Raw genomic sequence first — 27,438 nt, forward strand, 5'->3', positions numbered from 1 at the left:
TGGTAGTTGAAAATGTTTATGTTGCGCAATATTAGCGCAACTCCTTATTAAACCCCAAAATACTTTTTGTGCAAACCTCTCAGATGTAAGGAAAACGGTAGTCAGGCAGTCCCAAAACTCGATAAGTTTGAACTTCCGGATCTCCGACAAGACTCCCATAAGACCCGGAAGCCGGCGGAGAGGTGAGTTTTAATTTTTGATCAAAAGAATTTTAAAATCGATAAAAAATTTCAACGATTGATCGAGAAATTTATCGTTAATTTCCGCAGCCCTAACTGAAACCCCAGACATGTCCTCAGGCAATAGACTGCGACACAGGGATGACTGACATACCTTGTACTGCCTGCCTTCAGCAGTCTCGTAAACATCATAAAACAACTTTGGAGTACTAGGTGGCAGGGGATGGCAGCTTTAAAATGACTGGTCTACAGTTCACGTCAGCACAACGCCCTCACTCTCCTAGACAGTCAGGGTTAACATACACTTTCATTTATGAAATTGTATGCATTAAAAATGCACAACACCTTACTCTGCCCCCTTCAATATCTAAATAACTGCACTTTCCTTTACACAGACACTTCACCCCAAATGGGCAAAGTGACAGTAGCCCTAACTTTTTACAAGCAAGCCTGTCACCATGTTACCTGCTGAGGACCTTTAAAATTCCAATCATTCTGGTAAAACGTGACATTCCCCTACCTCTCCATAATGCGGTGCTCGGTGCACGAGTGGCCAAATTCCAGGCACAAATGATATCACATGGGTGGCATTGCTTAGCAGTGGTATATTGCATGATCAATCCTTACAGTGCATCTGTTTTATTTTAAGTACGGACTGTGATCCAGCTCTTTCTGCAGGTCAGCGCCTAAATCCCTGCGGACAGCAGCTCTGATCAGAATTTTGGCAAAGTGACAGCTGGTTTGGACAGATGCACATAAACGGGAATTCCCAGTTGAGTAGAAGTTTGGGAAATAGAGGGAAGGGAATGTATCAAAATCTGGAACAGCTGTTCATGCCAGCCAATCAGCTTCTCTCTTATTTTCAAATCTTACCTGAACAAATTGGAGAGAAGCTGATTGGTTGCCATGGGTAACTGCTCCAGTTTTGATAAATTCCCCACTATATATGCTTAGAGAAAAAAAACAAAAAACTTTCCCAAACCTGGGCCAAGCAAATACAAAACAGATATAAAAAAATAAAAATAATGAAAGGTTCATAAAAGCTGCACAAATCCCAGGAGCCAGGTAGATAATTATTATTATTGGTCTGAGCTCTACTCCAAGTCAAATTTGACCCTGCCACCCCCAATCTTTCTATTGGTCAACAAAGTCATCAATTGAATTGGGGTCCAATAAAAGATACTCAGTTACAGAGCCAAGCTGGATAGGTTTCTGAAGGGTTAATTTTAATGAAAGTGGCATTTTATGGGGCAGCAAGACAACAGCGTAATGTGGGAACATTTCAGGTCCTTTGTGCAACCTCATGAAAGCCATAACATTCAGCTACAGCCACCTATTCATCTGAGCCACCTTCTGGCTGCAAGTTGTACCGACACAAGGATTCAACAATGAACGCATAGACTGACCGCTACCGAATGGTGGCCTTTCAGCTATGAAATAACTACTCTAGACAGGCAGAGCCAGCTGGGTGGATCTCTACAGCATTGTCGAGATCCATTCAGGCTGCGGCAGTCTCACTGTAGCGCAAACTGTAACTCGCGATATACTGAGCTTTGAGAAACGGGAGGACTCTAGTATATGTCCTCCTGCGACCCTCAAGAGAACTATGGGGAAAAACACTTACCCCCATAGTTCTTTTAACCCTTGCATTACTGCAATGCATAGATGTGAATTAGCTCCATGGTCTGCTAGGGGACAGTTATAGTTCTGACCCATCCGGTTTTCATGGTCCTATGTACACAATAAGAAACCTATTTAATTAAAAAAAAAAAAAAAGAAGTATAGAAATTACATTTACCTGCTTTTGGTCTAATGTCCGTTCTTTATGATTTGATATGTTAAAACTTAATTAATGGTAACCCATAGTGAAGGAAATATGGTGACTACCATTGCCAACTCCCTTCTAAAATTAAACTTGACAGGCTGTGTCTTGTTCCACTGCTTTCTGAATCAAGTCAGAATCAGCTGCTGTGGAGGCACCGGCGCATGCTCGTTCTCGGCCGTGCCCGCAGTAGCAGTGCGCGTCTATAGACACACACACAGCCATACGGCATGGCCACACCCCTTCTCTCTGGCCAACAGTTTGATTGATGGCGGAAGGAGCCTACAGCTCCTGCCAGCAGTATCCTCCCCCCACAACCAGGAAGTTCGGGGAATGGAGGACCCCTTTCGGGACTGGCGACAAGCGGAAAAGGTACTGGTTAGTTTTTACCCTAATGCACTGAATGCATTAAAAAGGAGAACTATGAGGCGAGTGAAATCACTCATTCTCATAGTTCAAGCCGACGCATGACAAAAAATATGTCACACGTCGGCGCAATAGATCAGAAAGTGAGCAAACACATACCGTCACTCGATCATCCCCTTGCAGAGAGCGGTGACGGTCAGTCACTGCTCCTTACAGGGATTCCCCCCTCCCCGCTCCGATGCAATGGTAACGGGTGTAAATTATTATTATACAGGATTTATATAGTGCCAACAGTTTGCTCAGCGCTTTACAATATAAGGAAGACATTACAATCACGATACAATTCAAGACAAGATGGTAAGGAGGGCCCTGACGGTGAGGGCTTACAATTTAAAAGGGAGGGGGGAAGTGATACATGAGGAGGTAGCTGTGTGGGGATGAATTGTTTGAGAACATAATGGTTCAGTGGTTAGGTTGAGGTGGGATAGGCTACCCTGAAGAGATGAGTCATAAGGGAACGCCTAAAGGCAGTCCGTGTGGGAGATAGATGGACAAGTTGGGGTAGAGAGTTCCATAGGATGGGAGAGAAGACCTCTTGCTTTCCAGCTCCCTCGTCAACTCCTCCCATGCACGCCTCCAGCACTTCTCTAGTCTCTCCCATCTTGTGGAGCTCGTTACACCAACCTGTCTGTCTATCTCCCACACTGTCTGCCTTTAGGTGTTCCCTTAAGTCTCATCTCTTCAGGGGCCCCTCCCCTTTTGGATTGTAAGCCCTCAGGGGCAGGGCCCTCCTTACCATCTTGTCTTGAATTGTATCATGTTTATAATGTCCTCCTTATATTAGTGCATGGGAGGAGTTGACGAGGGAGCTGGAAAGCAAGAGGTCTTGGGAAGAGCAGAGTGACGGTTAGAGTGATACTTTGAGACAAGGTTTGGGATATATCTGGGGGGCAGAGTTGTGGCAAAGGCATTAAATAAATTTGTGAATATAAATGAAGCAATTAAACTTGTTTTGCCCCGGACAAAATGAGAAAATTGTGTTTCACCAGAAAGGATCTGAAACGCAGATTAATTTCCTCATCTCAGTCTCCCTGTGTAGGATGTTTACGTTCAACCTTGAATGCCTTTTACAGTCAGTAAAAAATAAGAGCAAATGCCATCAAGATGTGGAATTAAATAGAACAGCAACATCAACCTTGAGGTGGACCCAACATAGAATAGTCTTCATGATGAGTCATGAATTGCTGTTGCCACGACAACCTTACAATGAGATAGAGAAGTCGAAGAATGACGAAATAAATGAAATGCCTAAACCGGCAGGACATGAAATATGTACCCCTGGTGCTGCGGGAAATAAAGATCTATGTCAAAGTTGTTAAAAAACACTAAAAACAGTCTTTTCTAAACATTGATGGAAGCAATCAAAAATATAACGGCTTACTAGGAATATAAAAAAGGAAGAGAAACAGAATATGAATACAGAAAAGTAAACTTGCTACTTGCATGACAAAAACTGTATGTCCACTTTTGCAGCCAATTTGGGATGACTCCTATTTTTTATTTGTTACATGTTCCTATTCACATATTATAAGCAAACAAAAAGTGCTTCTTGCAGTTTAAGTTCCTTTTACTTGGGTTAAGGTTTCCTGGCTTCTGAAGGGTTAAAACTTATACTTGCTGCTTCATTGCAACATTAGGAGGAGCTGTGAAAAGTTAAAGCAGGGCTAGCCAAACTCTGGCCCTCCAGCTGTGGTGAAACGACAAATCCCATGATGCATCTCTCCAGGAGTTATGTCTGCGAGAATCTTGCAATACCTCATGGGACTTGTAGTTCCACCACAGCTGGAGGGCCGGAGTTTGGCTACCCATGGGTTAAAGGATCAAAAAGCCCGGCTTCTCCATTCAGATGTTAATCAATTTAAAGAGAGAAACACAATCCTCAAATTTCAGTCCCAAGTCTTTCTGTAAGACTTTCATTACTGCTGCATTAATCTGTGCATTTTATATCTGCCTAGTTTTCAGCTTTAATAACGTTAGGTAGCACAATATTGTATCGTATATTGCATAGAGACAATGAAAACTACTTACAGAGGGCGCTGCTGGGAATTGCTGTTGAGCTTGGGAGCCCCATACCATTGAATTCACCTGGGCAGCCACCATCTGAGAGGCCATCTTTCTAAGTAGGCTACAGTAAAAAGAAAACAAATGGTCACATTAAACATATACACCAGGTGAAACTCATATAATTAGAATATCGTGCAAAAGTTCATTTATTTCACTAATGCAACTTAAAAGGTGAAACTAATATATGAGATAGACTCATTACATGCAAAGCAAGATAGTTCCAGCCGTGATTTGCCATAATTGTGATGATTATGGCTTACAGCTCATGAATGCAAAGGTCATGGGCTGATGGGATGCAAAGGTCAAAGATTTACTACTATGCCTTGGGCATGTCCTCCTCCTCATCCCATGGCAGTGCCAGACTGCTTGCACAATAGGTTTTAATGCAGGGTACAATGCTGCCAGCCTAAAAGCTTTCAGGCACTAGGGTTAAAGGCATAATTGTGACACAGCGTAGGGCTTTTGAAAAGATCATCACCCTGGCTAAACTGTATGGCAGGTATGTGTGAATTACAACAGGAGCTGAAAAGAACAAATATTTCAATAGGTAAAAAACCATGTGTGCACTGAAGCATGCGCATTCATTTTCAGTGGGCTGGCAATGCACCTTATGGACAATAGCGTGCTGTGTCAATGCACCCATGTTAGTGCAAAGCATAGTCTGTCTGAATGGGCACTTAGAGAAACACATATGCAATTATACTAGAGGTGCACCGAAATAGAAATTTTAAAACCGAAATCAAAATAGAAAAAATTGTCAGGCCGAAACCGAAATTTTTTTTATTTTAAATTTTAAAAAAACTTGAGAATATTATATGTTTACTATAACCAGGAGGGGATATAGATCACTTCCCATTCACAATTGAGGATATAGTACACATACCATGTCCTCAATTATCTACAAACACTCAGCGATCACTGATCGCTGAGTGTTTGTATCTTGCTCTCCTCTCTGACACGCTGTCACAGGAGGATGAGTGAGCGGAGCAGGGAGGAGAGTCCAGCCTCCTGTGACAGCGCTGTTTCCGCCCCCACACCTCTCTGCCGCGATAGGCGGCCAAGCGGTGTGGGAGCAGAGACACCGGCCACTCACAGTGCTCTCCTCTCGCAGCACTCGGCCGGCGTTCACTTTCTTTTCTCCACGCTGGGACACAGAGCAGCGCCCAGCGGGGAGGAAAGAAACCTGGGATGCGCCGATCGGCAGGAAAATGGCACTTTCGGCATTTAGCCAAAAGTGCCATTTTCGGCCGATATGTTTCGGTGGCCTATATATCGGTGCATCCCTAAATATTACACTTAAAAACAAAAAGTATATAGTTTAATATTTCCAACACATTTTCGTAAGAATGCACCAATACTGTTATTTTGGTATCAAGCACCACTACTTTGCTTTCGGTACTCGCTGATAGAGTACCGATACTGATGCTTGCACTGGCATGGAGCCGGCTTCGCGGGCAATCTGATTGCCCGAGGAGCCGGCTCCTTGTTGTCTGGCCGGAAAACTGGCTTCCCAGCTAATCAGCATTGAGCCGGCTTCCCAGCCAATCAGGGAGCCGGATGGCGAGTAATGACCTGCCTCCCAGGACCTGATTGGCCCAGAAGCCGGTTTCCCGGCCAATCAGGAAGCGGGTCATTACTTACTGCCAAGCTTCCTGATCTCACTGGAAGCTGGCTCCATGTTCCCCTTCCTCTGACCAGAAGTTCCAGTATTGGGAAAGGCATCAGTAGATTTGGCCCAAATACTCAGTATCGGTGCATTCCCACATTTTACAAGGGAAACAGATATTTAATGCCTACAGATAAAGGCGATATGCTTGAATAAAAACACGAGGAACATTTGCCTTTTCCATTATTTATGCAACAAAACCGTCAATAGATATATTGGTGTACTCTGGAAAAGTACAACGTTGGCCTCAGAAGCTGGTATTGCCCTCTTTAGCAGAAATGACTTATTACAGGCATTTTGTATGACTGCCCTCCAGTCTGATACTGACTCGTAAAATTTTGTGACCACTCCTCCATCCAAAAATTCCTTTAGCTGCAAGATGTTTGTTGGGTTCTTTACATGAACTGCTAGTTTCAAACACCCCATAACATTTCAATGGGATTTAAAATCAGGGCTTTGACTAGGTCAGGCCATTTATTCTTTTTTCAACCATTCCATGTTGCACTGGCTAGTGTGCTTTAGATCAATATTTTGTTGAAAGATCCATTTTCGCTTTAACGTTAACTTTTGGACAGATGTTCTCACATTCTCTAAGGGCCGGTTCACACCACAAACAGCAGCTCTGGAAGTCACTACCCCGCTCCGGCCGGCTCCCTGCCTTCAGGGGAGGGAGGGGGCGTGGCACATGAGTGCCTGCGTTCCGGTACAGTGCGATCTGCAGAAATGCTGCAAGCATTGTTTGAAATTATGCAGAATTCATAGCCGACTTGATGAGTGCAAGCTGCCTAGGCTCTGAAACAGCAAAGCAACTCCAAACAATAACAATATATAATTTCCACCACCATGCTTCACAGTTGGTATGAAGTTCTTGTCCTGAAATGCTGCCTTTGGTTTGTGCCAGTCATATCTATTGTTACTATGGCCAAACAACTCGTCTTTGATCGGTAGACAGCACATTGTTGCAGAAGGCCTGGTCTTTCTTAAAGGCAAACTGTACTCTTGTGCTAATTTTTTTGTGCAGCAAAGGCTTTCCCCTCCTGGCACACACACAGGTTAACGTGGTACAATCTCTTTCTGAATGTAGATAATGCATTTAGACACAAACTTCTTATTTTAGCATAAGTCAGCTTATGGGCTAAACTTGGATGAGTTGGCCAGTCGTGGACAAAGTAGCAGATAGTGAAATCTATGCTACTTAGATTATTTTCCTTACAGTAGAATGATTGATTTTAAACAATTTTGCAATCTTTTTGCATCCCTTACCAGACTCGTAGGCAACCACAACTTTCTCTCTGAGGGCCTTATGATCTTGGCAACACACACACAGCAAAGAGACAGACCAGATCCTAGATATCTGAGGCAAGACAGGTCCCTGAATACTCCTTAGGAGGTTGTAATCATTTAATCCTAATCTGGGACACCCAATTGTAATTTCATGGATTGGAAGTGTTGGTAAAATGTAGGGTTGTGCTTACAAATCTGCATTTCCCTTAATTTAGATTATGAGAATACACCATGGGATCTTTTTGTGTCTAAGTATATTACCTTTACTTGCAGACACTGTTTGAGTAAAGATCTAAACTTTGCCTCTGCACATATTTTGAAAACGTCAACAATTTCCATGGGGTGTTCTTACTTTTTTACTTATTTTAAATTCCACTACACCTGATAAAAGGAAGATGAGGGCCACAAAATTGGCAGATATTGCAAAACCAGAAAGTCTGCGTGGAAAATAAATCACTCAGTGCCATCGCCACCATCATTTAAGTATGTGACACCAAGACGATTTCCAGGTGGATACTCAAAGCCATGTAGCTTGTATTTGGCATAAATAGCAGATGATATATTTTGGTATTGAACCATTGCATTGGCTGCCAAAAGGAAAACAAAAGTTTAGTAATTATAACAATTCTGAAGAGTTAGATTCTTGGATCTAGCATAATAGATACAGTATATTCACATACAAAGTAATTGTGGGACCGTCGAGGCTTATCTGAACCACAACTGGACCTCGGCCTGCCTGCTAGCACAATCCTGCATGTATGAACAGCAGTGAAAGGAAAGAACAGAATAGTCCTGATATCTATCCAATGGGAATGACTAGGCGTAAGTTATTGCTTGTGATCCCAAAGGAATATTACTCGGGTGTCTCAGAAAATCCTAGTTTAAAGGAGAATTATGGGGTGAGAAAAATACTCATCCCCCTAATTCAAGCTGACCCGTGACACTATACTGCATATAGTATACAGTATAGTGCATGCAGCACCAATGTTGTTTTAGGCCCATGTTACTGCCTGCCTCTCTACCGAAAGTGCAACGTGTATACAGATGAGGTGGGGCTCTCAGGCTGCATTCTGCCCCAGCAGGGAAGCAATGCTACTCAATGGGCACATAGTGGCAGGCCATTGACTGGTTTGCAGGTTAAAATTGTGCAATGTATGAAAAAGCTGAGTCCTAAAGCTCAACACTGGGATAAGGAAATATAGTCTCACTTGAGCCATGTGAATGCTCACTTGAATCTTGGTGTACTTTGTTTTTCTTCCTGATCTGTGAAGTAATACAATGTGAAACCTCGCCTTTCTGCAGGAGTTTGCTATAATAAAGAACAGTCATTGCTGCCCTGTCCTTGTGCAGGGTGACTGGTCTTGTATATGCCCCCTTCCGCATCCAGTTTTCTGCAAGCAGCCTGCGATATGTGGACGTGCTGCGTCCCTTCCACAGCTCTGCTCTCTGCACAGGATATGTACAGCACAGTGCTACTTTTACAAGGTAATGCCCGATTTTGCAAAGGCATTTGGTGTACACAAAGTAGATGTGTAACCTTTGTAGCTATCTAGTAATATATTTAAATGAAAGTTATTGGGCCTGGATTTCACATTTATGATGCAGACTTTAATTATGGAGTGCATCCGCTGGGAGCAGACATGCAGTGACACATTTTTCAATCCTGTACACACTGCTCCATGATGTTGAATTTACAGAGCTTGACACATCTGAAGCAGCACCTCAGTCATGTGACATTTTATGCATGGGTCAATGCCCAGCCCTGTGCAGACACTGTGCTCAAACTTTGAGGCCCTACCCCATAGCAAAAGGGACAAGGTTCCAAGATGCAGCCGTGATGTGACAAACAAATGGCAAATGCTAAATATCATATTCACCCCTTGTAACAACTAGGATTCCCATTTTGTAAATCCCCCACTTTCAATTGTTTTAAAGTTTAAGGTATGAAACTAAGAAAACAAAAATACAAATCTTACAGTAAGCACTGTAATGATCCCGCTGAACCTCACAATACTCCAGCCCTGGAACGAGGTCAAACAAGCTGTATAGGTTCTCCTGAAGAATTGGCACCCGGGACACAACAGTGAGACGCTTAGACACAGTTTCCTGGCTCCTAGAATCTCCACATTTATCAAAAGCTGCATAATCGTACTGATCTTTTAAAAAGGAAAAATAAAGAAGTTAAAATCGCATAGAATGTAGAACATATATTACATTTGTTAAATAAAATTCAGATTTCTCTCAACTTTGTACTTGCAAATATTACATTCTGCTCAATAAGCTTCTATGTATGAAAAAGCAAAAATAAAGCTTTCCTACTGCTCACAGAAGATAAATAACAGTTCTTTCTCCGCCACAGGTTTAAAAATGGCCAACCAACATAAATACTTACCTTCAGCCACAACTCAGCGATATTCATTGTGTGACCCTGCCATGAATGTAGTTCCCTATAGGAAAAAAATAGGGCTGCATTTGCAATAAAATTAGGACCTAGAATATTTTTGGGACGAAAGGCTGTACGATTCTGAATGGGACCTCACAGTGAATATTGCTGGATAAGGGATCAGGGAAATATTTATTCTGGTGAGCTGGTGTGCCAAAGGTGCAGTTATTCTTTAAGAAATGCCACTGTCCAATATACACTACTTCTAGGTGCAAATAACCTCTGTAGATATAATGTCTATTTTATTAGTGGATATATTACATTACCATACAAAGTGCACAGAACCAATCATTCACAATGTGTCTTGGTTCCAAGGAAACATATCTAATCCCCCAATACCAGGGGTGGGCAAACTGCGGCCCTCCAGCTGTTGAGCTACAAATCTCATGAGGCTTTGCAAGATTCTCACAGCCACGACTCCCAGAGAGATGCATGATGGGATTTGTGGTTTCGCCACAGCTGGAGGGCCGGCGGTTGCCCACACCTGCCCTATACAGTAGAGAAACCACCAAAAATATAGATAGTCTTTCTGATCTTCCTAGATCCAAAGAATGTCAAACGTATACTTGAGGCACTGAGAAATTATACTACGCAAGTATACATTGCAGGTAAGAATGTGTATTAAAGTCAAACTTTAGTTTTAATACTATTTAAGTAGTGCCCAAAACAAAAATAAAAAGCAGCTCTCAACCCTTTGCTGGCATTGTCCCACGCACTCTCTTCACTCCATGTTCCGCCACTGGTCCTCTTCTGGGTTCTAGAGTCATGAAATGCACTTCATAATACAGTAGTATGTAGGGTATCATTGGGGGCACATCCTCTGAGAAGGCATCACCACGATGCACTGCACTAACAGTACAATGATGAAGAGAACAGTGTTGATGTTATTACATCAGTAACGCTCTCTGCATTATTGGAGGACCACCCAGCATAGGAGAAGAGGACCCTGCATGTCATGTGACTGGCCCTCAGACATTTAAAAAATATCCATTATTCAGAAAAGAAAAAACAATCCGTGCAGAAATGTAGCCAAACTAACCATAAGGATATAAGGGAGTCGCTGTGTCAAGCAGTGGTTCTGGGTGACGAGAAGAAGAAGAAGAAGAAATGTGGTAATCTGGCGCATCTGATGATGTTCCACCTTTGTTTTTGGGTTCTGCCAGAATTGCCTTAAAATCTGCAAAGCAATAAAATACAAATTTTAGTTTTCGGGCAGCGAGGTGTATTTCCAAATAACACTGATGACACGGCATATTTATACAGAAAACTGCAAGCTGGCCATTTTCACGAATTATATAGCAAAATGGGAATAGATAATGACATGAAATATTTCACAATTTAATTTACTTGCAAATAAAAAAAAAAAAAAAAAAAAGATTGCATATAAACGAAATAAAAGAATATCTACTGAGAAACATTTGTAACTTACTTCGGTCACAGTTTTCGATTGCCATGGCTGCCTGAGAAGGTTTAAGGAACCGCACATATCCCAGTCCTTTACTTTCACCTGTGGTTTTATTTTTGATAATTGAACAATACTCTATATGGCCATATTCCTGGTAAAAGATTAATGAAATAACATGGATCAAACTGCTGTCTTTATCAAGTTAAACATAAATATTTCTATATAAATCTGTCAAATGTCTTTTTCTGGTCACCGAGTATGTATAAAGCATTGGTCTTCCACACACTAGCAATACATAGAGCTGTGCCATCACCCCAGGCCCCCCGCAGGTCCATACTGACCTCCTGAGACAGCTGCAGCCCTGTACAGTTTAATTCATATGTTCTCACCCTTAAGTACCACGTCCATGGGAGCACCAACCTGTAAATAGGCTCCATTATAGCTGCCGGAAGTCTGTTTACATTTCTTTTGCAGCTTGTTGGCTTCCTGCAAAAAGTGATTCAGGCAGCTGTAAAACCGCTCAATGACTCCTATAGGGCTCTGCGGCCAGGGAAGAAGCTGGTTGTTTGTGATCTGGGCTTGTGCAGCTTCAGTGGCATATAAAAGGTCACATTAGGGGTCTAAAAGACCCCTGATGTCTCCTCAAAGGGTAATTCCACTATCCACACACAGTACCACATCCCTGTGCTTGGCATTTTAGATTCCACTTGCAAAATGGCAAGCACTCAATTGGTCAGAGCAGTCTTTACAGCACTGGTGGGGTCATTCCATTTTCCCAAATTTGCCTGGGAAAGTAGAATTATCCTTTAAAGAGAACATGTGACATAAAAAAAAGTTTAATTTTTTTTAGTTTATTGACATAATCATAAAATGTTTTATAAAGCTGCCCACAAATGTAAACGTGCACATCAGGTGCATCCATGTACGAAAACAACATACATATTAGGTACTGTTGTACATGCTGGAGAGCAATAATTCTATGGCCGATTAGTTCTAAATTGATGAGCGGTAAAGAATTTTGAGTACCGTGGTTTTTCGCCGTTTCATGGGTCACGCAATTTTAAGGCCTGACATGTTTTGTATCTATTTTCAGCTGCGGTTACATACATGCTGAATCTGCTTATAATTTCCACGACTTGGGTTTAAAATAAAACCCATTTGAAGTGAACAAGAGCCCATCGACACAGGCCCTTAACATAATCAGACGAATGTACATCATCTAACACCCAGACATTATGAACAGCAGAGAATAGAATACTGAAACCATATGATATTCTGGAACAGGGGTAGGTACCCTCGGCACTCTAGCTGTGGTGAAAGTCTCAAGAGCTGTTGCGAGACTGATATCCACAGGCATGACCCAGAGGCTGCTGAAGTGCAATGGTTACCTACCAGTTATAGATGCATTCAATTCTCTTTTTATTCCAACAATCACATATTTACCTTGAATGTGTCCTTGACATCCTCCTCTGTGTAGGTCTTAGGAATCATCACAAATATCCTTGTTAAATCTTCATCTTCCAGATCCCTGTGATTTGAAGCCCCTCTGGATTGCGCAATAAGCACCTAGAAAATAGGTCATTGTTAAAGAATGTCACTCCAAGGCTTAGTGCAAAGCTGAAACGTTTTAATGGAACAATAAAAGGCGGTGTCTGTTCGTCCATAGAAAGTACACCAGAGCCGGCACACAGGTTATTCCCTCAGACAATAGTGGGATGACAGCAAAGTTTGGCTGTGGTTACACACAATGCTGAATCAGCTAATCATTTCCATTACTTCGGTTTAAAATATTCAATGTATAGGAAAGGAAAACACCTTCACCAACCAACTTCAGTCAATGAGAACAATGCTGTTCCTATCACATCAATAGAATTTTTCTGCCTGATTCAGCAGCTTCTTTTTAAAAAACAGTGCCGACGTAAATGATGGAAAATGCAGTTATTTTAGTTACCCAAATAATGAACCTACTATCATGACAAAGACTGTATTGGGTCACAAAATAATCTACAGGTGAAACTCGAATAATTAGAATATCGTGCAAAAGTAATTGCAGTATGTGCTGCAAAAGGGGCCCAAACCAAGTACTGAGTACATATGCATGCTTGTACTTTTCAGAGGTCCGATATTGTTCTATGTACAATCCTTGTTTTATTGATTGCATGTAATAATCTACTTTTTTGAGGTTGTGGATTTGGGGTTCTTGGGGTTTTCATGAGCTGTAAGCCATAATCATCACAATTATGACAAATCACGGCTTGAATTATCTTGCTTTGCATGTAATGAGTCTATCTCATATATTAGTTTCACCTTTTAAGTTGCATTAGTGAAATAAATGAACTTTGCACGATATTCTAATTATTAGCGTTTCACCTGTATACTCAGGATTTATTACAGGTGTTTATATAGCACTGACAATTTACACATCAGTCCCGGCACTCATGGAGGTTACAATCTAAGGTCCCCATTTCACATGCATACATGAATGAAGGAGCACAACAAAAGGTGAATATCACAGGGGGCTGGGTGTCTTGTCAAGAGAATCTGTCACTCTACTCTGAATAGACAAAATGGCAGATGTTGGACTGAACTGTTCAGAGACTGAAGGCTTAAAGCAGAACTCCATGCAAATCTATTCTTAAACCTTGCAGTCATGCTACTCCCACACTCCAAGGGTTAAGTGCTTGTTTTGTCTAGGGAGCTAAAATAATAGAGATATACTTAAAGGAGAACTATGAGGCAAGTGATTTTCACTCATCCTCATAGTTCGAGCCAACGTGTGACAATGAAACTGTCACAGGTCAGCTCAATAGACTGGCAAGTGAGCGAACACATAGCGTCGCTTGCTCACTTCTCGGAAACTTTACAACACACACAGGGACCATGGGGAACAAAAGTATCCACCCTCCAGAAGGAAGGACAGTGTCAGCACCAATTCAGAGATGATTTGAGGATCTACAGCCTTGTGATACACAAATAAGATACATTTTTGTTAATAGCTAAGGTACTTATTTGTATTTTGAAGATTTAAAGGAGAACTATGAGGTGAGTGAAAATCACACATCCTCATAGTTCGAGCCACCGTGTGACAATGAAACTGTCACAGGTCGGCTCAATAGATCGAGAAGTGAGCGAACGCATACCGTCGATCGCTCACTTCCCTGCAGAGAGCGGTGACTGTCAATCGTGGCTCCCTGCAGGGATCCCCCTCCAATTCTCCAGCGCTGACTGGGGAACGGACGGGGAGGGGGCGGGTACAGCTGGCTCTGCCTCTTGATAGGCAGAGCCAGCTGTCATTCACGCAGTTAGGTGGATCTCGACAGTAATGTTGGAATCAGTCTCAGTATACCGCGAGCTGTAGCTCGCTATATACTGAGCTTTGTGTCATGGGAGGACGCTAGTATATGTCCTCCCATGACCCTTAAGAGAACTATGGGGAAAAACATTTAACCCATAGTTCTCGTTTAACTCCCAAGTTTAGTGTCACTTTAAGTGCGTTGTCATTCATTTTGAATAGCACACCAAGGCACCTCCTAATGAGAATGCATTACAGCACAGCATCCAATAGCGCAACACTTTGCATGCTTTACCTCCTAACAGTATCACAATGTACTGTGTTAGAATGCATGCTTGCTAAGAAGTGGTATTCTGAATGAACGGCATCATAACACACCAGCGCACGCAGCATGCTCTAGCATATGTGAAACACAGGGGTACCATGCCTTTAGCGCAATGCTATGGTGTAAACTGCCGTTTATGTAATCCTACAAAATAAAAAGGGATACAAAATAATAACAGGGAATGTTGAAATTGAGGTTTAACTTGGACTCCCATTGCATAGGAAGAGTCAGGCGATGCTGGTGTATTATCAGTGTGCTGGACTGCGTTAGAAATCTGGACAGCGCCACTTCTGGTCACGCAGTCTAGGCAGTTGAAGGCGGCGTTGAATGAACGCACGAGCACAGAGGCTCAGTAAGCTATAGTTATCACATCAGCTCCCTCAAAGAACAGATCGGGGTCCAGGATTTTCACAGGCTGTCTGTATTACACATGTGGGGGGAAGCCGGTGGGTCCAGAAAATTCACAGGTGAGGCACCTGGGGCCACATAACACCTAATAAAGAGATAAACATATATATAATCCTGATCATTATTAGGTGTTAAGTGGCCCCAGGCACCTCTCTTGTGAATGTTCTGGACCCACTGGCTTCCCCCCACATGTGTAATACAGACAAATAGCATGTGAAAATCCTGGACCCCGATCTGTTTGAGGGAGCCACGGCGCCGGAAGTGACGCGACGGCCAGATTTCTCACAGGTCCAGGATTCTAACAGAACATCGGGACTTCCAGGACCCCTTGTGGCATCTGGGCGGCCAGGCCAGTGATGACGTCACACTCAAAGCCCCCCTTTACCTTCATAGGCTTATTGCAGTCGCCCATGTGCCGGCCGTGCATCTCCTCCATAGCCCGGCAGGCATGGGAAGACTTGGCGTATTTGACGTAGGCGATGCCTTTAGACTCCTTGGTGTGTTTGTCCCTCACCACCCAGATGTCCTGGATTTCGCCGAACGTAGCGAACTTCTCCCGGATAATGTCCTCCGTCACCGACCGGCTCACCACCAGAAACACCCGGCTGTTAGGAGGGTCGTCCAGATTGCCGACCGAAGGGCGAAAGCCGCTGCTGTCCTCCATGGTGGCGGTAAGTGTGAACGTGTAACAGATGACAATGAAACAAACACCAGCCACACCGATACAGGCGACGATCTGCCAAGACCTGCCCCTTCCGGTGACGTGTGCAGTATAGGGGCCGCTCTGTCCCCAGCTTGTTGGTGAGACTCAGTCTCTGCACAGCCACCTCTGCCTGGTGGAGGAATGTAACTCTGTACATGACTGCCACCTTGATGTGATGAGACTTGCTAACTATTGGGCCTCATTCACATTGGTCTCCTGTGTTTAACAAAGAGGATACATAAAGTCCTTATTCACACAAGGCTCTAAGATCCGGCTGCAGATCTGTGCCGCAAGAATCTGCAGCAAGGATCGCAGGGGGTTTTGGAATCTGCGGCTGTTCAGTCTGTACAAAGCAATGACAGAATGACAGCAGCCGCAGCTGTCCGCCCATGTTCACATGTGATTGGTTCACTATTTTGCACTGTCATATATTATAGCTGCACATACTTTGTGGTGTTTACACTTTGTTTGCCTGAAGAAGGGACCACACGGTTCGGAAACATCGCTATACAATGTGACACGACTAAGGTCAATAAATATCGACTGAGAACTATATTGGACTGCGAGTGACTCTTTATAACCTACTCATGTTCATGCACATGATCACATAGATGATCGCAGGTTATACATCTGTCTCTAAGGCCCCGTTCACACCTCACCGTTTTGTAGCGCGTCCCTTGCCCGACGGACGCTCTACAAAACGGTCAAAAATATAAATTGCATTGTAGTCAATGCCCTCGTTCCCACCTAGGCGTATTTCCGCCCGTCCCTAACGCCCTACAAAACGGCCCACGCCTGAAAAGGTCCCGGGACTACTTTGGGCCGTTTTGTAGGGCGTTTTCCATTGGGATAAGCCAAGTAGCCTTTGGAATCGCGCGACGGTAGCGCGACTTTTTGTACCGTGAATCGCGGTAAAAAAACGTGTGACGGTCGCGCGACAGACGCGCATATTACAATACGCCTAGGTGTGAACCCAGCGTAACTGCACTATGTTGCAATTACATCTGCCCCGACAATCAGTTCCTGTTTTAAATTTTTCTGCACTAACGATTCTATTCCGCTTCTAAATACTTTATGGGTGTATAGATAATAATAATAGGGCTGTGACAACTAATCGATTATAATCGATAATGAAAATTGTTGGCAAGGATTCTCATCATCGATGAGTTGATTTTCGATTAGTTGCTGCCGCTCTGCTCCTCTGTTCTCCTCCCCGCTGGTGCTGGCTGCAGCGGTCTGTGTCCCTATCAATCCCTGCTGCTCTCCCCGCCTGTGTACCAGCGGGGAGGAGAGACTGCGGTGACTGCAATCCCCTGCTCCGTTTCTCCTCTGCCTGCCCTATTCCTCCTCCTCTGCCCTCCCCGTTCCTCCTCCAATGCCCGCCCTGTTCCCTTCTCTGCTCCTCCGTTCCTCCTCTTCCCTAAAAATCCCCCCCAAAAAACTGAAGTCCCCCAACCCTGCAAACGCGCGTATACTAACGGAAAACACAAGTGGAGCGCACCTACATAGAAAAACGATTGCGGGGGGGCGTGTCCTAACCATGGCGGTGTGAGGTGCTCGTTCAGAGAGCTCCGCGGCTTCAGCGTATCATCGGCACACTTACCTCTACCTAACTCCCGCTGACACCCGGGTTTCAGCATGTCTAAACGCCGGAAGGACGGGGGATCTAAAACCCAGGTCTCGGATGCCTCCATGCAGCAGTTTTTCTCCCCGAGAAATGCGGGCCCGGTGGAGCGTGGCAGATCCAAGATAGCGCCGGCCTCATCCACGAGGGCTCAGTCCCACAACACACACCGACGGGGCTCCCCGTCACTGGATCCGCTTCCCCTGAGCTCCCCGGTCTAGATCCCCACGACGACGGCGAAGAGGGGACAGATGACCTGCCCAATGACATGCCGGACGGGTTCCGGGCCTTGCTACGTTACCTCCCCACCAAGCAGGACTTCGAGTCCATGGTGTCCAGGGTTGAGGCGGCCTTGCGAAAGGACCTACGAGAAGTGAAGCGGGAGGTGAGGGGACTGGCCGTGACAGTGGCGGAGGTCTCGGCTTCCTGCTCCACGATGGACTCGAGGATTGCGGCGCTTGAATCGGCGGCCCAAAGGCCAGATCCCCGCCTTACTGACCTGCAACTCCATATGGAGGACATGGAGGATAGGGGGCGACGCAACAACCTGCGCCTCCGTGGCATTCCAGAGGCCACTGGAGCCCCAGACCTGCGCCCGACCGTACAAGCAATCTTTGCATCCCTACTCGACAATGTGGACCCTGGTACCATCATCCTGGATCGGGTACATAGAGCCGCTGGGCCCAGACTGACCAACTCTACCAACCCGCGTGATGTGCTATGTCGGGTCCATTATTTCACCACGAAAGAGGAGATCCTCAGAGCAGCTTGGCGACGTAGACCAGTGGAGTTCGATGGAGTGCGGATTCAAATCCTCCCGGATCTATCTCGCAACACCCTCAGGTGTCGAACAATCCTTCGCCCGGTCCTAGATCTAATACGCAGCACAGGGGCGACATACCGATGGGGTTTCCCGTTTCATCTAATCGTCAAGAAGGGTGAGTCCATTTACGTGCTCCGCTCCCCGAAAGATATCCCGGGCCTGGGCGGCTTCCTGCATGTGGATGTCCCACCTCCTGACGACTGGCTGGCTTAATATGGCCCATGCTCTCCGACACCAACGCTCTAAAACGTTCATCCCAGCCATTAAATCGAGCACAGGGTCCATGCTGCACTTATCTGAAGCGATTGCCGACCGGTTTCGCGACTTCTACTCTGCCCTTTATAACCTCCCACAACCCGGCTCAAGAAACGAGGGCGTCTCAGCGGCTATCCCGCACTGAAGCTTACCGTGACTCCTCGGGCTTGCCCTCCCTCCCTAGTGAAGTGGTTACCGCTTTAGAACTCCCGATTACGGAACTAGAATTGAATACGGCTATAAAACAGACGAACACGGGGAAGGCCCCGGGTCCAGACGGCTTCACTCTGATGTACTATAAGAGATATGCCCCCCTCCTAAACTCCCATCTAGTCAGAGCCCTGAATTCAGTCACGCAAGGAATGGCGCTTCCACTAGACACTCTCTCTGCCAATATAGCGGTCATCCCAAAACCAGGAAAGGACCCACTGCTTTGCTCAAGTTACCGCCCTATTTCGCTCCTGAATGTTGATACCAAATTGTTCTCCAAAATCCTGGCAATGCGCATGCTCCCGTACGTTGGGGATTTGATAGACCCGGACCAGGCGGGATTTGTCCCATGCAGGGAGGCAAGGGACAACACTACTAGGGCCCTGAACCTCATACATTCGGCCATGTCGAAGGCGACTCCTGCCTTTTTGTTGTCCACAGACGCGGAGAAAGCCTTCGACAGGGTCGACTGGACATTTATGAGAGCCACCCTGGAATGTATGGGGCTAGGACCAAACATGATGTCTTGGATCATGTCACTGTATTCCCGGCCCTCGGGCCGGTGTACAGATTAACGGATCTCTCTCAGCATCATTTACTATTTCTAATGGCACTCGACAGGGGTGTCCGTTGTAATGACTTACGGTTACCTTCCAATTTTGGTGTAAATGGGCCCTAAGGCAGCTTTGAGAAGTGAAGCGCAGTGTTTCCCAGGTAATCAGGAAGCCAGGTTCCTGATAATCTGGGCACACAGCACCAGTATCGATATTCAATATCGGCGAGTACCTAAAAAAAAATACCGGTATTGGTACTGGAGTCCGGTCATGCTGACTGGTGACATTTTTGACTGACTGGAGAGACACCATAACATTTTTCAAGCCCTGCCTATCGGTATTGGTGCCGAGTATTTGGGCAAGTACTCATACTCGCCCAAATGCTCCAATGTCTAGCCCGATACTTTCGGAAGCCGGGCAGCAAGTCATGACACGCTGCCCGCCTTCCTGATTGGCCGGGAAGCCGGCTCCATGCTCCCTCGTCACATGTGACGAGAGAGCATGAAGCCGGCTTCCCGGCCAATCAGGAAGGCGGGCAGCGTGTCATGACTTGCTGCCTGGCTTCCTGATCCCGGAAGCTCAAGTATTGGGCCAGGCATCGGAGCATTACTCGCCCAAATACGGCACCAATACTATTATTGGTATCGGTGCATCCCTACTTTTTACTAATGAGTGAGCATGGAGCCGGCTTCCCGGCCAATCAGGATGCCGAGCGTTTCGTCATTACATGGCACACGGCTTCCTGATTGGCCAGAAAGCCGGCTTTTTGGGGACAGCTTCCCTGCTAATCGGAAAGCTATGTGGCGAGTCTTTACACGCCACCCGGCTAATCAGGAAGCCAGGTGGCGAGTCATTACACGCCGCCTGGCTTCCTGAATGGGATGTCCAGTGTCGGTGAGTACCAGAAAAAAAATATTGGTACTCGTACTTGATACCGAAATACTGGTATCAGTGCATCCCTACTCGATACTGAAAAGAAATGGTATTGGTGCATCCCTAGTTTTAATGCAGACAAATGCGGAGGAAAACATTGCATCTTCCTGGCTGCTTTTAGGGTGCCATTAGAAATAAATGGACATGCAAGTGCATTTTCATCAATGTGCGTCAAAGTGCGCATTTTTCTGCACATTTTGTATGTGTTTACAGAATGCACAGGTGTGAATGCGCACTCACTGGGATAATGCGCACACCTATATGTGTGTAAACCTGCGTGTATTCTAGAAAATTCATTCTCTGGGCTAGATGAAATGAATATTCCAACCACTCGAATGTTTATGCGCAGATGTTACGCAATTATGCACCAAAACATCTCTTTTTTTTCCCGCTGGATTTTTCTTCCAGTTTCTGCCGGAAGATTCAGCGTACATGATAGTATCTTTAATGGCCTCTGCGCCCCCTGACCGATATACAGAACCATCGTCCATTCTCCCTCCCTTGATGCTTCACAGCAACATGAGACATCATCTACCCGGCCCGCTACTTTTCTGTTTAAGGGAATAGCTCGGCCTGCCCCGCCTATCATGTTTTCTCTTCCAATCGCCGTGGGAGATGCACCGAGCGCCTAATACCATTGGTCAGAAGCGGCGCTGAGCGTGATGCTGGTCCTTAGCGGGGGTGACGTCAGCGTGTACAGATTGGGTGACAATTGCCGGAGGTTGGTCGGAAGGTCACGTGCGGAGACTGTGATCTGCATAGCGGCTCGGGGTGGACGGTGACCGGTTCAGCGCGGTGAGAGTGGAGGGGAACATAAAGCGGGCTAGAGGGTGCTGGGAGAGATCACATGATCAGTAACGGATAAGTGGGTTCAGGATGCCGGGTTCCCCTGTGTCCTCCTAGCTAGGTGTATGTGGCAGGAGCTGTAGGCCATTGTGCTTGTCACTCATTCATGGGTTCCATGAGCTTGGGTGGTTGGGGGTGACAAGCTTTGGTTATGCAGAGCAATGCATACATAGAGCCAGCAACATGATGTACGTCAGTATGCTCCTCCCCCTCAAGCCTCATTTAGATGACCGTTTATCAAAACTGTAGCAGCTGTGCATGGCAACCAATCAGCTTCTCACATCAGTTTGGTCAGTTAAGATTTAAAAATAAAAGAGAGAAGCTGATTGGTTGCCATGCACAGCTGCTCCAGATTTTGTCTGCTCCAGTTCTGATAAATTCCCCCCAGTATGCATGAATGGCTGCAGCGGCCATATCTGTACCCAGTAGAATGCAATGGGTGGCGTCGCGGTTGTTCGCATGTATGAACTCTGGTTGCCCATAATCGTTTACAGTTCTCTGGCTGCATGCAATGTGGATGCAGCTAATCAGTCAACTTTCCACCGCAGCAGTCTAATCACACTTCTGAATGATGTCTTTGTACTATACATAATTACTATCAGATAATTGGAGACATAGTTTAGCCGACCAAGAAAGCAACTAAGGGGCCTATTGCAGGACACCGCCATGTTTACTTTACACTGTGCCTGCATGTCACAAGCCATTGGTGTGTGTGTATAGCCACATTCTCTTTTTCTTTAGTTTGGGATCGAGTAAAGAAGTGTTACAATCCATGGCAGCTTATTTTTGCTGTCTGTGTACTGTTGTGGAAATATCCTTCCACTTCCTGTGTCAGGGGCACAGCAGGAAGTAAGAGAAATATCCCCAAGTCACAGGAGTTGTCCTCATTGGAAGATTTCTCTCCCTTTCTTTCTCAGTGGCAATGGTCACAAGGACAAATAGAGGGGTGAGTCTCCCCAATGGGGACATAGACAGCTATAAAGATGTATCATAGGGTCTAGCCTGTCTCTCACTCTATCCAAAATTGAAAAAAGGTTTTGTCTAGATCCACTTTCTTAAAATGCACCCTGTGGTGTCCTACAAGTGTCTGCATAATGCTGCAGAGACCCTCTGTGATAGGAGAGTCCTGTCACATGACTTCACGGCACTGGTCCTCCATTCGCTTTTTTTTTCCCATTTGTGAACATTACAAATATGTTTTGCACTTCACTTGCTTCGAGGATTAAAAGAAAGTGAAGCTTCACTCAAGTACTTCGCTCTTAACGGGTGCCGTATAATGACTCACCGCCCGGATTCCTGATTTATCAGGAAGCCAGGAAGTGAGTCATTACCCGCCCCCCCAGCTTCCTGATTGGCCAGAAAGCTGGCTCCATGCTTCCTCATCACCTGGTGACGAAGGAGCATGGAGACGGCTTCCCGGCTACTCAGGAAGCCGGGGCGGCAAGTCATTACACGCCGCCTGGCTTCCTTAATGAGGCTTTCGGTATCGGCGAGTACCGGAAAAAAAATATCGGTATCGGTGCATCCCTAACTCTTATCACTGCAGCTTTTTTTATTTATTCTTCAAGCTAAAGTGTGACTGCTCTGTTGTTTGTTTCTGCAAGTGCAGCAGCGCTCAACATGAAGATTCCCATTATATTCAACAGCACCTGTTCACACCTGAGTGTTGTCGTGCAAAAAAGTACGTGAGCTTTTTTTAACGAGCAGAATCGTGAATTTGACACAGGCATTTTAAGGCTCCTCCTAGCAGCCTCGGGGTGTCCATGCTGGATGTGAAGACTTTCTTCCCCCTAAAAACGGCCCACACTAAACTGATGAGCATAGCAAAAGCGTTTTAAGCGTCGGCTATGGGTGTTTTTTTTGCGATTTTTGCAGGCGCACGCAATTTTAAGGCTTGACATGTTTGGTGTCTATTTACCCGACGTGACCCCAAATTTTATGTTTTACCAAAAATATGTGTAAAAATAAATGTTTTATAACAGAACCTAGGGAAACTGTTTTTTTTTTTTTTTTTTACATTTACCGAGCTTTTTTCATTATATAGTAAAAAAAATAACCCCCCTTCCCCCCGTGGTGATTATATACCTCCAAAAGAAAGCTCTATCTGTCCCCAAAAAATGTTAACATAAATTGCAAGGCTATAGTCCGGTCACTAGTGACATTTTTGACTGACTGGTGAGACACCCTAACATTTTTCAAGCCCTGCCTATTGGTATTGGTGCAGAGTATTTGGGCAAGTACTCATACTCGCCCTAATGCTCCAATGTCTAGCACTATACTTCCGCTATCTTCGGTAGCCGGGCAGCAAGTGATGACAGCCTGTTCCCCATAGTATGGGAAGTGTATGTCTACTAAGTGGGCGCACAGATGTTGCACATGTCACTAACGGCTGCTCCTCCTTACTGCTTGGAGTTACAAGATGCTGGCATGTTAGTTTGGCTGCCACGCTGCTTTCCCAGCCCTGCTGACTGCGGGAGATACAGGCACGCTGTGCATAGGCATGGTGCCCTGTAACGCCAAGTGACCATGCCAGCATGAATCTGCTTCTCTGCTTGGCGTGTTCAGGTTGAATTAGGGTAACTGGCAGGCTGATCAGGTATTTTTTTAATACCTCTATGGTACCCTAAAAATGAACTTTAGGGTACCACAGAGTGACTGCAATACACGGGGGGCTTTTAGGGTTTTTGCTTTAACACAGGTATGCTTTCAATGTAGATGCCGGCTAGGCTCTAGCTGTAGAGTTGCCGGGTATATTATAACAGCCAAGAACAAGGGGTGAGCAGAGCCTTGGCCTTCAGAGTAATAAAGTGTCCAGGAGTTGTACGTCACTGAAAACACTCCTAGGAGAAGCAGGTACATTTTAAAAAGCTGCTCATGATAGAGGGATGCAGAGCTGCAGCTTTAACAAGATGTTAGTACGATTTTAGCATACTCAGAGAGAGGCCATGGTTCTATTTTAAGCTGGACTGAGTGACACAAACAAGCTTTATTGTATTTTCAGCACATGTAACGTAACCGCTTGTTTACTTACCCCTTTTCTTTTTGCATGTTGTTTCTGTAGGTGTGAGGCAGAAATCAAAATGGGTGATGTGGAAAAGGGAAAGAAGGTTTTCGTTCAGAAATGCGCCCAGTGCCACAGTGTTGAAAAGAACGGGAAGCATAAAACTGGGCCAAATTTATGGGGTCTGTTTGGTCGCAAAACAGGCCAGGCTCAAGGATTTTCCTACACTGATGCAAACAAAAGCAAAGGTATTAAACATAGTATAATGCAGGTAGTAATGTAAACCGACAGTCAGCATCCTTCTGCTCTTCAGTGGAATGTCAGAGCAAGTGATCCTGTATGATGTGTGAAGAATCCAAAGGCCTCAAAAGGTGTCTGCTGTTACTTTTACAGGGCTGCAAGATCCTCCCACAAGAACCTTAGCGTTAGTGTATGCTCCAATCATTGACATTGATAACAGCACCACCACCACTTCATATAATGCAGGGCCTGAGCAATCTATGACCATGCCAGAGAACTCTCATACAAGGGTATGCGTATCTTTCTGTACATAGTGGCTTTTAAAAAGTCTGTATTTGCATATTATCTCCAGAGGGCCCCAGCTGCAATTTGGGGCCATGAAGTAGCACAGAGAATGTAAGAGTAGACTCCTGTAAAGCAGGCAAATTAGTGTAGTTGCTGTTTACACCATACAGGCTCACTGTAATACAAATTTTAGAACAGGGGTAAGCAGCCTCAGCACTCCAGCTGTGCTAAAACTAGAGATCCCATCATGCTTCTGCCCCTAGGAGTCATGCCTATGGCTTGTCAGTCTTGCAATTCCTTATGGGACTTGTAGTTCCACAACAGCTAGAGTGCCAAGGTTGCCTACCCCTGTTTTAGCACAACTGCAGTTGTTTGTCAGATGGGATTATTATTATATGTAGAATGGTTCTTATAACACTATATCAGTAATTGGATAACAGGGTGGATGTTTCAGGTTACATTCTTTTTTAAGTTTTGGATAGGGGTTTCATCCTTTTCCTACGCTATCAGGGCATTTTTATTCTCTGCTAGGAAGATTTCCCTCACTTGCTGTGTTGGAGACTTAACGAGAAGTGCGAAGAAATCTCACTGCAGTGATGGAAATTTCTAACTTATCACCAGAACATTTGAAAGACCTTTTCCTTGCCCCTTGCTAATTAGAATTTAGGATTGCCCCTTACTTTCTGTCTGAGTGGCAATGGTCATAGCAACCATGGTCTGTAAGGTGCTGATAGCGTCCATGTCCCTACAACTCACTGCCTCCTGCTGTGTACTGTAAAGTAAGCTATTCATTTTAGAATAGATACTTATACATTTGGTAAATGCAAGGGGCCAGACAACTGGCCAAGTGTAGAAAAAAACCGCTCTCAAAGGCAGCAGATTGAATTAGCCCTTTGAGGTAAAATGAACAAGTAACTAAAGCTGGCTATACACTGCAATATTTTCTTCATTTACCTGTGGGCTGAACTAAGAAAATATAATGGATTCCTCCATCAATGCTTCTGAGCCCTGTTCAAGGAATCTTCATTGTATTCTCACAGCGTCTGGCGGCCGCTTTCAGAATACCCGTACGGAGCCGCCAGTTGGTTGGCTGCCCGCTTTGTTTATTAGAAGATTTTCTGACCAGCTCCCTCGATTTGCTGATCGGGGAATGTCAGCCGAAAGGGTGTCGACAACGGCACTCACAGTGCGAATTCACATAGTGTATGGCCAGCTTTACTTGTAGCAATATCAGGAGGGTAATTGGGAATCTCTTCTGTGCTTGCATTGAAGTATTCCTGCTACTAAATCGGAAGTAAACGCAGCATAAAAATCTGAGACGGCAAAATCCCACAACACAACTTTCAGAAATTCTACCTTGCTTGTGAATTCCACGTGATAACCATTACTGCAGGCCATGCAGCCCCCTGCCAATTTAGAAACCTTCCAGTGCTTCATTTCCTGGTTTATAGGAGCTGCCCACCACAACATCACGCAGAAGTGCCGTGCCTGCCCATTGAAAAAATTCAAGCCTTTCTTCAGCGTCAGTGTTGCCGTGGTTCGGCTCGCAAGAGGTCGTGACCTCAGCCTGGCACTGATTGGCTGCAGTCACTGTTTGGCTGGGAGTTTTCCACTCGGCTCCTTTGATATTTTCATCAAAGGATGTCAGGCGGGAGGCTGCCGACATGCCCACCCACAGAGCAAATTTTGGCTGGTTCATCAAGAACCAGATTTGCTCTGTGTATGGCCAGCTGAAACATGGCTTAGAATAGTATAATAATGAATAAAAAAGATGATTTGGGATGTGAAAGTTTCCTTTTTGGCTTACAGATTCTTAGCTATGGAATTAATTCCCACCTAGGTTTAAATCTTCAGATGCGTGCCCATGTACATTGATTTTAAGTGACAATAGACAACAAATAATGCTCAAGGAATTCTTTTCTTTTTTTCACAGGTATCGTGTGGGGAGAAGATACTCTGCTAGAATACCTGGAAAACCCCAAAAAGTATATACCGGGAACCAAGATGATATTTGCTGGTATTAAGAAGAAGAACGAGCGCTTAGATCTAATAGCCTATCTAAAAAAAGCGACATCGGAATGATTAGTTGTATAAAAAAAAGTGTTAAACGCCATGTTTGCAACTGACAGCCTCATTTGTGTCATTGTGTGTAAATGTTGTCATGCTCATCCTTCAAACTACTGGAAACTCAACAGTGCTGAATGTTAACTGGAGGGGCGATGCATTACTCTGTGATCCATGAAGGCTTCTGAAATGTGATTGGATGAATACATAAAGGGAATCTATTGTGAAAGTGTTGGTTCATCTAAAACTATTTGTTGGTTAGATGCTGGTGAGTAAAATCTCTCACTGGCTTCTAAAGTCTCTTCGGAGCTCTCACAGCAATACCTCTACTGTGGTGTTCACAGTTCTTCACCCACTTCCTGTATCCGTTAATTCATGGTCTCACATTGCCTTTTGGATTTTTAGTTAAGTTTACATTCTGGATATCTGTAAAAAAATAAGTCAAGGCAACTGAACTTGCTGTATTTTTCTTGAAGACGTTTCACTGGACATCCAACCAGCTTTCTCAATTCAGAATGACTTGTACAAAAAATGATCTGGGAATAAATATGGTGAATGTTGCTCCAATCCACATAATCTGTTAGTC

The 27,438-nt window shown here is 44.8% G+C and overlaps 2 protein-coding genes across 4 annotated transcripts in view; one reads left to right on the forward strand and one right to left on the reverse strand.

Moving 5' to 3' along the window:
• Positions 1–16,018, reverse strand: part of RBM45 (RNA binding motif protein 45) — a 29,090-nt gene extending 13,072 nt beyond the window's left edge. Inside the window, exons 1-7 of the mRNA XM_018561623.1 lie at positions 15,700–16,018; positions 12,733–12,855; positions 11,314–11,440; positions 10,924–11,061; positions 9,418–9,597; positions 7,899–8,028; positions 4,456–4,552 (exon numbers count right to left, since the gene is read on the reverse strand). Coding sequence (XP_018417125.1) covers positions 4,456–4,552; positions 7,899–8,028; positions 9,418–9,597; positions 10,924–11,061; positions 11,314–11,440; positions 12,733–12,855; positions 15,700–15,978 — 1,074 coding nt within the window. The 5' untranslated portion in view covers positions 15,979–16,018. The remainder of the gene's footprint in view (positions 1–4,455; positions 4,553–7,898; positions 8,029–9,417; positions 9,598–10,923; positions 11,062–11,313; positions 11,441–12,732; positions 12,856–15,699) is intronic.
• LOC108791216 (cytochrome c, somatic) lies at positions 6,863–27,148 on the forward strand. 3 transcript variants are annotated; one of them, XM_018561626.1, is made up of 3 exons: positions 6,863–6,877; positions 24,331–24,511; positions 26,722–27,148. In XM_018561626.1, the coding sequence occupies exons 2-3, from the start codon at positions 24,343–24,345 to the stop codon at positions 26,868–26,870; spliced, it is 318 nt and encodes a 105-aa protein (XP_018417128.1). In that variant the 5' UTR covers positions 6,863–6,877; positions 24,331–24,342; the 3' UTR covers positions 26,871–27,148. The 3 variants fall into 3 exon arrangements, with proteins under 3 accessions (XP_018417128.1, XP_018417127.1, XP_018417126.1); XM_018561625.1 differs by lacking the exon at positions 6,863–6,877 and adding an exon at positions 21,123–21,201 and having other exon boundaries at positions 24,324–24,511; XM_018561624.1 differs by lacking the exon at positions 6,863–6,877 and adding an exon at positions 21,148–21,211 and having other exon boundaries at positions 24,324–24,511.
• The last annotated feature ends 290 nt before the right edge of the window (positions 27,149–27,438 follow it).

The sequence above is a fragment of the Nanorana parkeri genome, unplaced genomic scaffold, assembly GCF_000935625.1.
Source record: "Nanorana parkeri isolate BGI_ZX_2015 unplaced genomic scaffold, ASM93562v1 scaffold534, whole genome shotgun sequence".
Lineage (NCBI taxonomy): Eukaryota > Metazoa > Chordata > Amphibia > Anura > Dicroglossidae > Nanorana > Nanorana parkeri.

Excerpts from the sequence above, each read along its gene's own strand:
- LOC108791216 (XM_018561626.1), top strand. The coding sequence starts at position 24,343 with ATGGGTGATGTGGAAAAGGGAAAGAAGGTTTTCGTTCAGAAATGCGCC. Across the intron at positions 24,512-26,721 it reads TGATGCAAACAAAAGCAAAG|GTATCGTGTGGGGAGAAGAT; the intron begins GTATTAAACATA and ends TTTTTTTCACAG.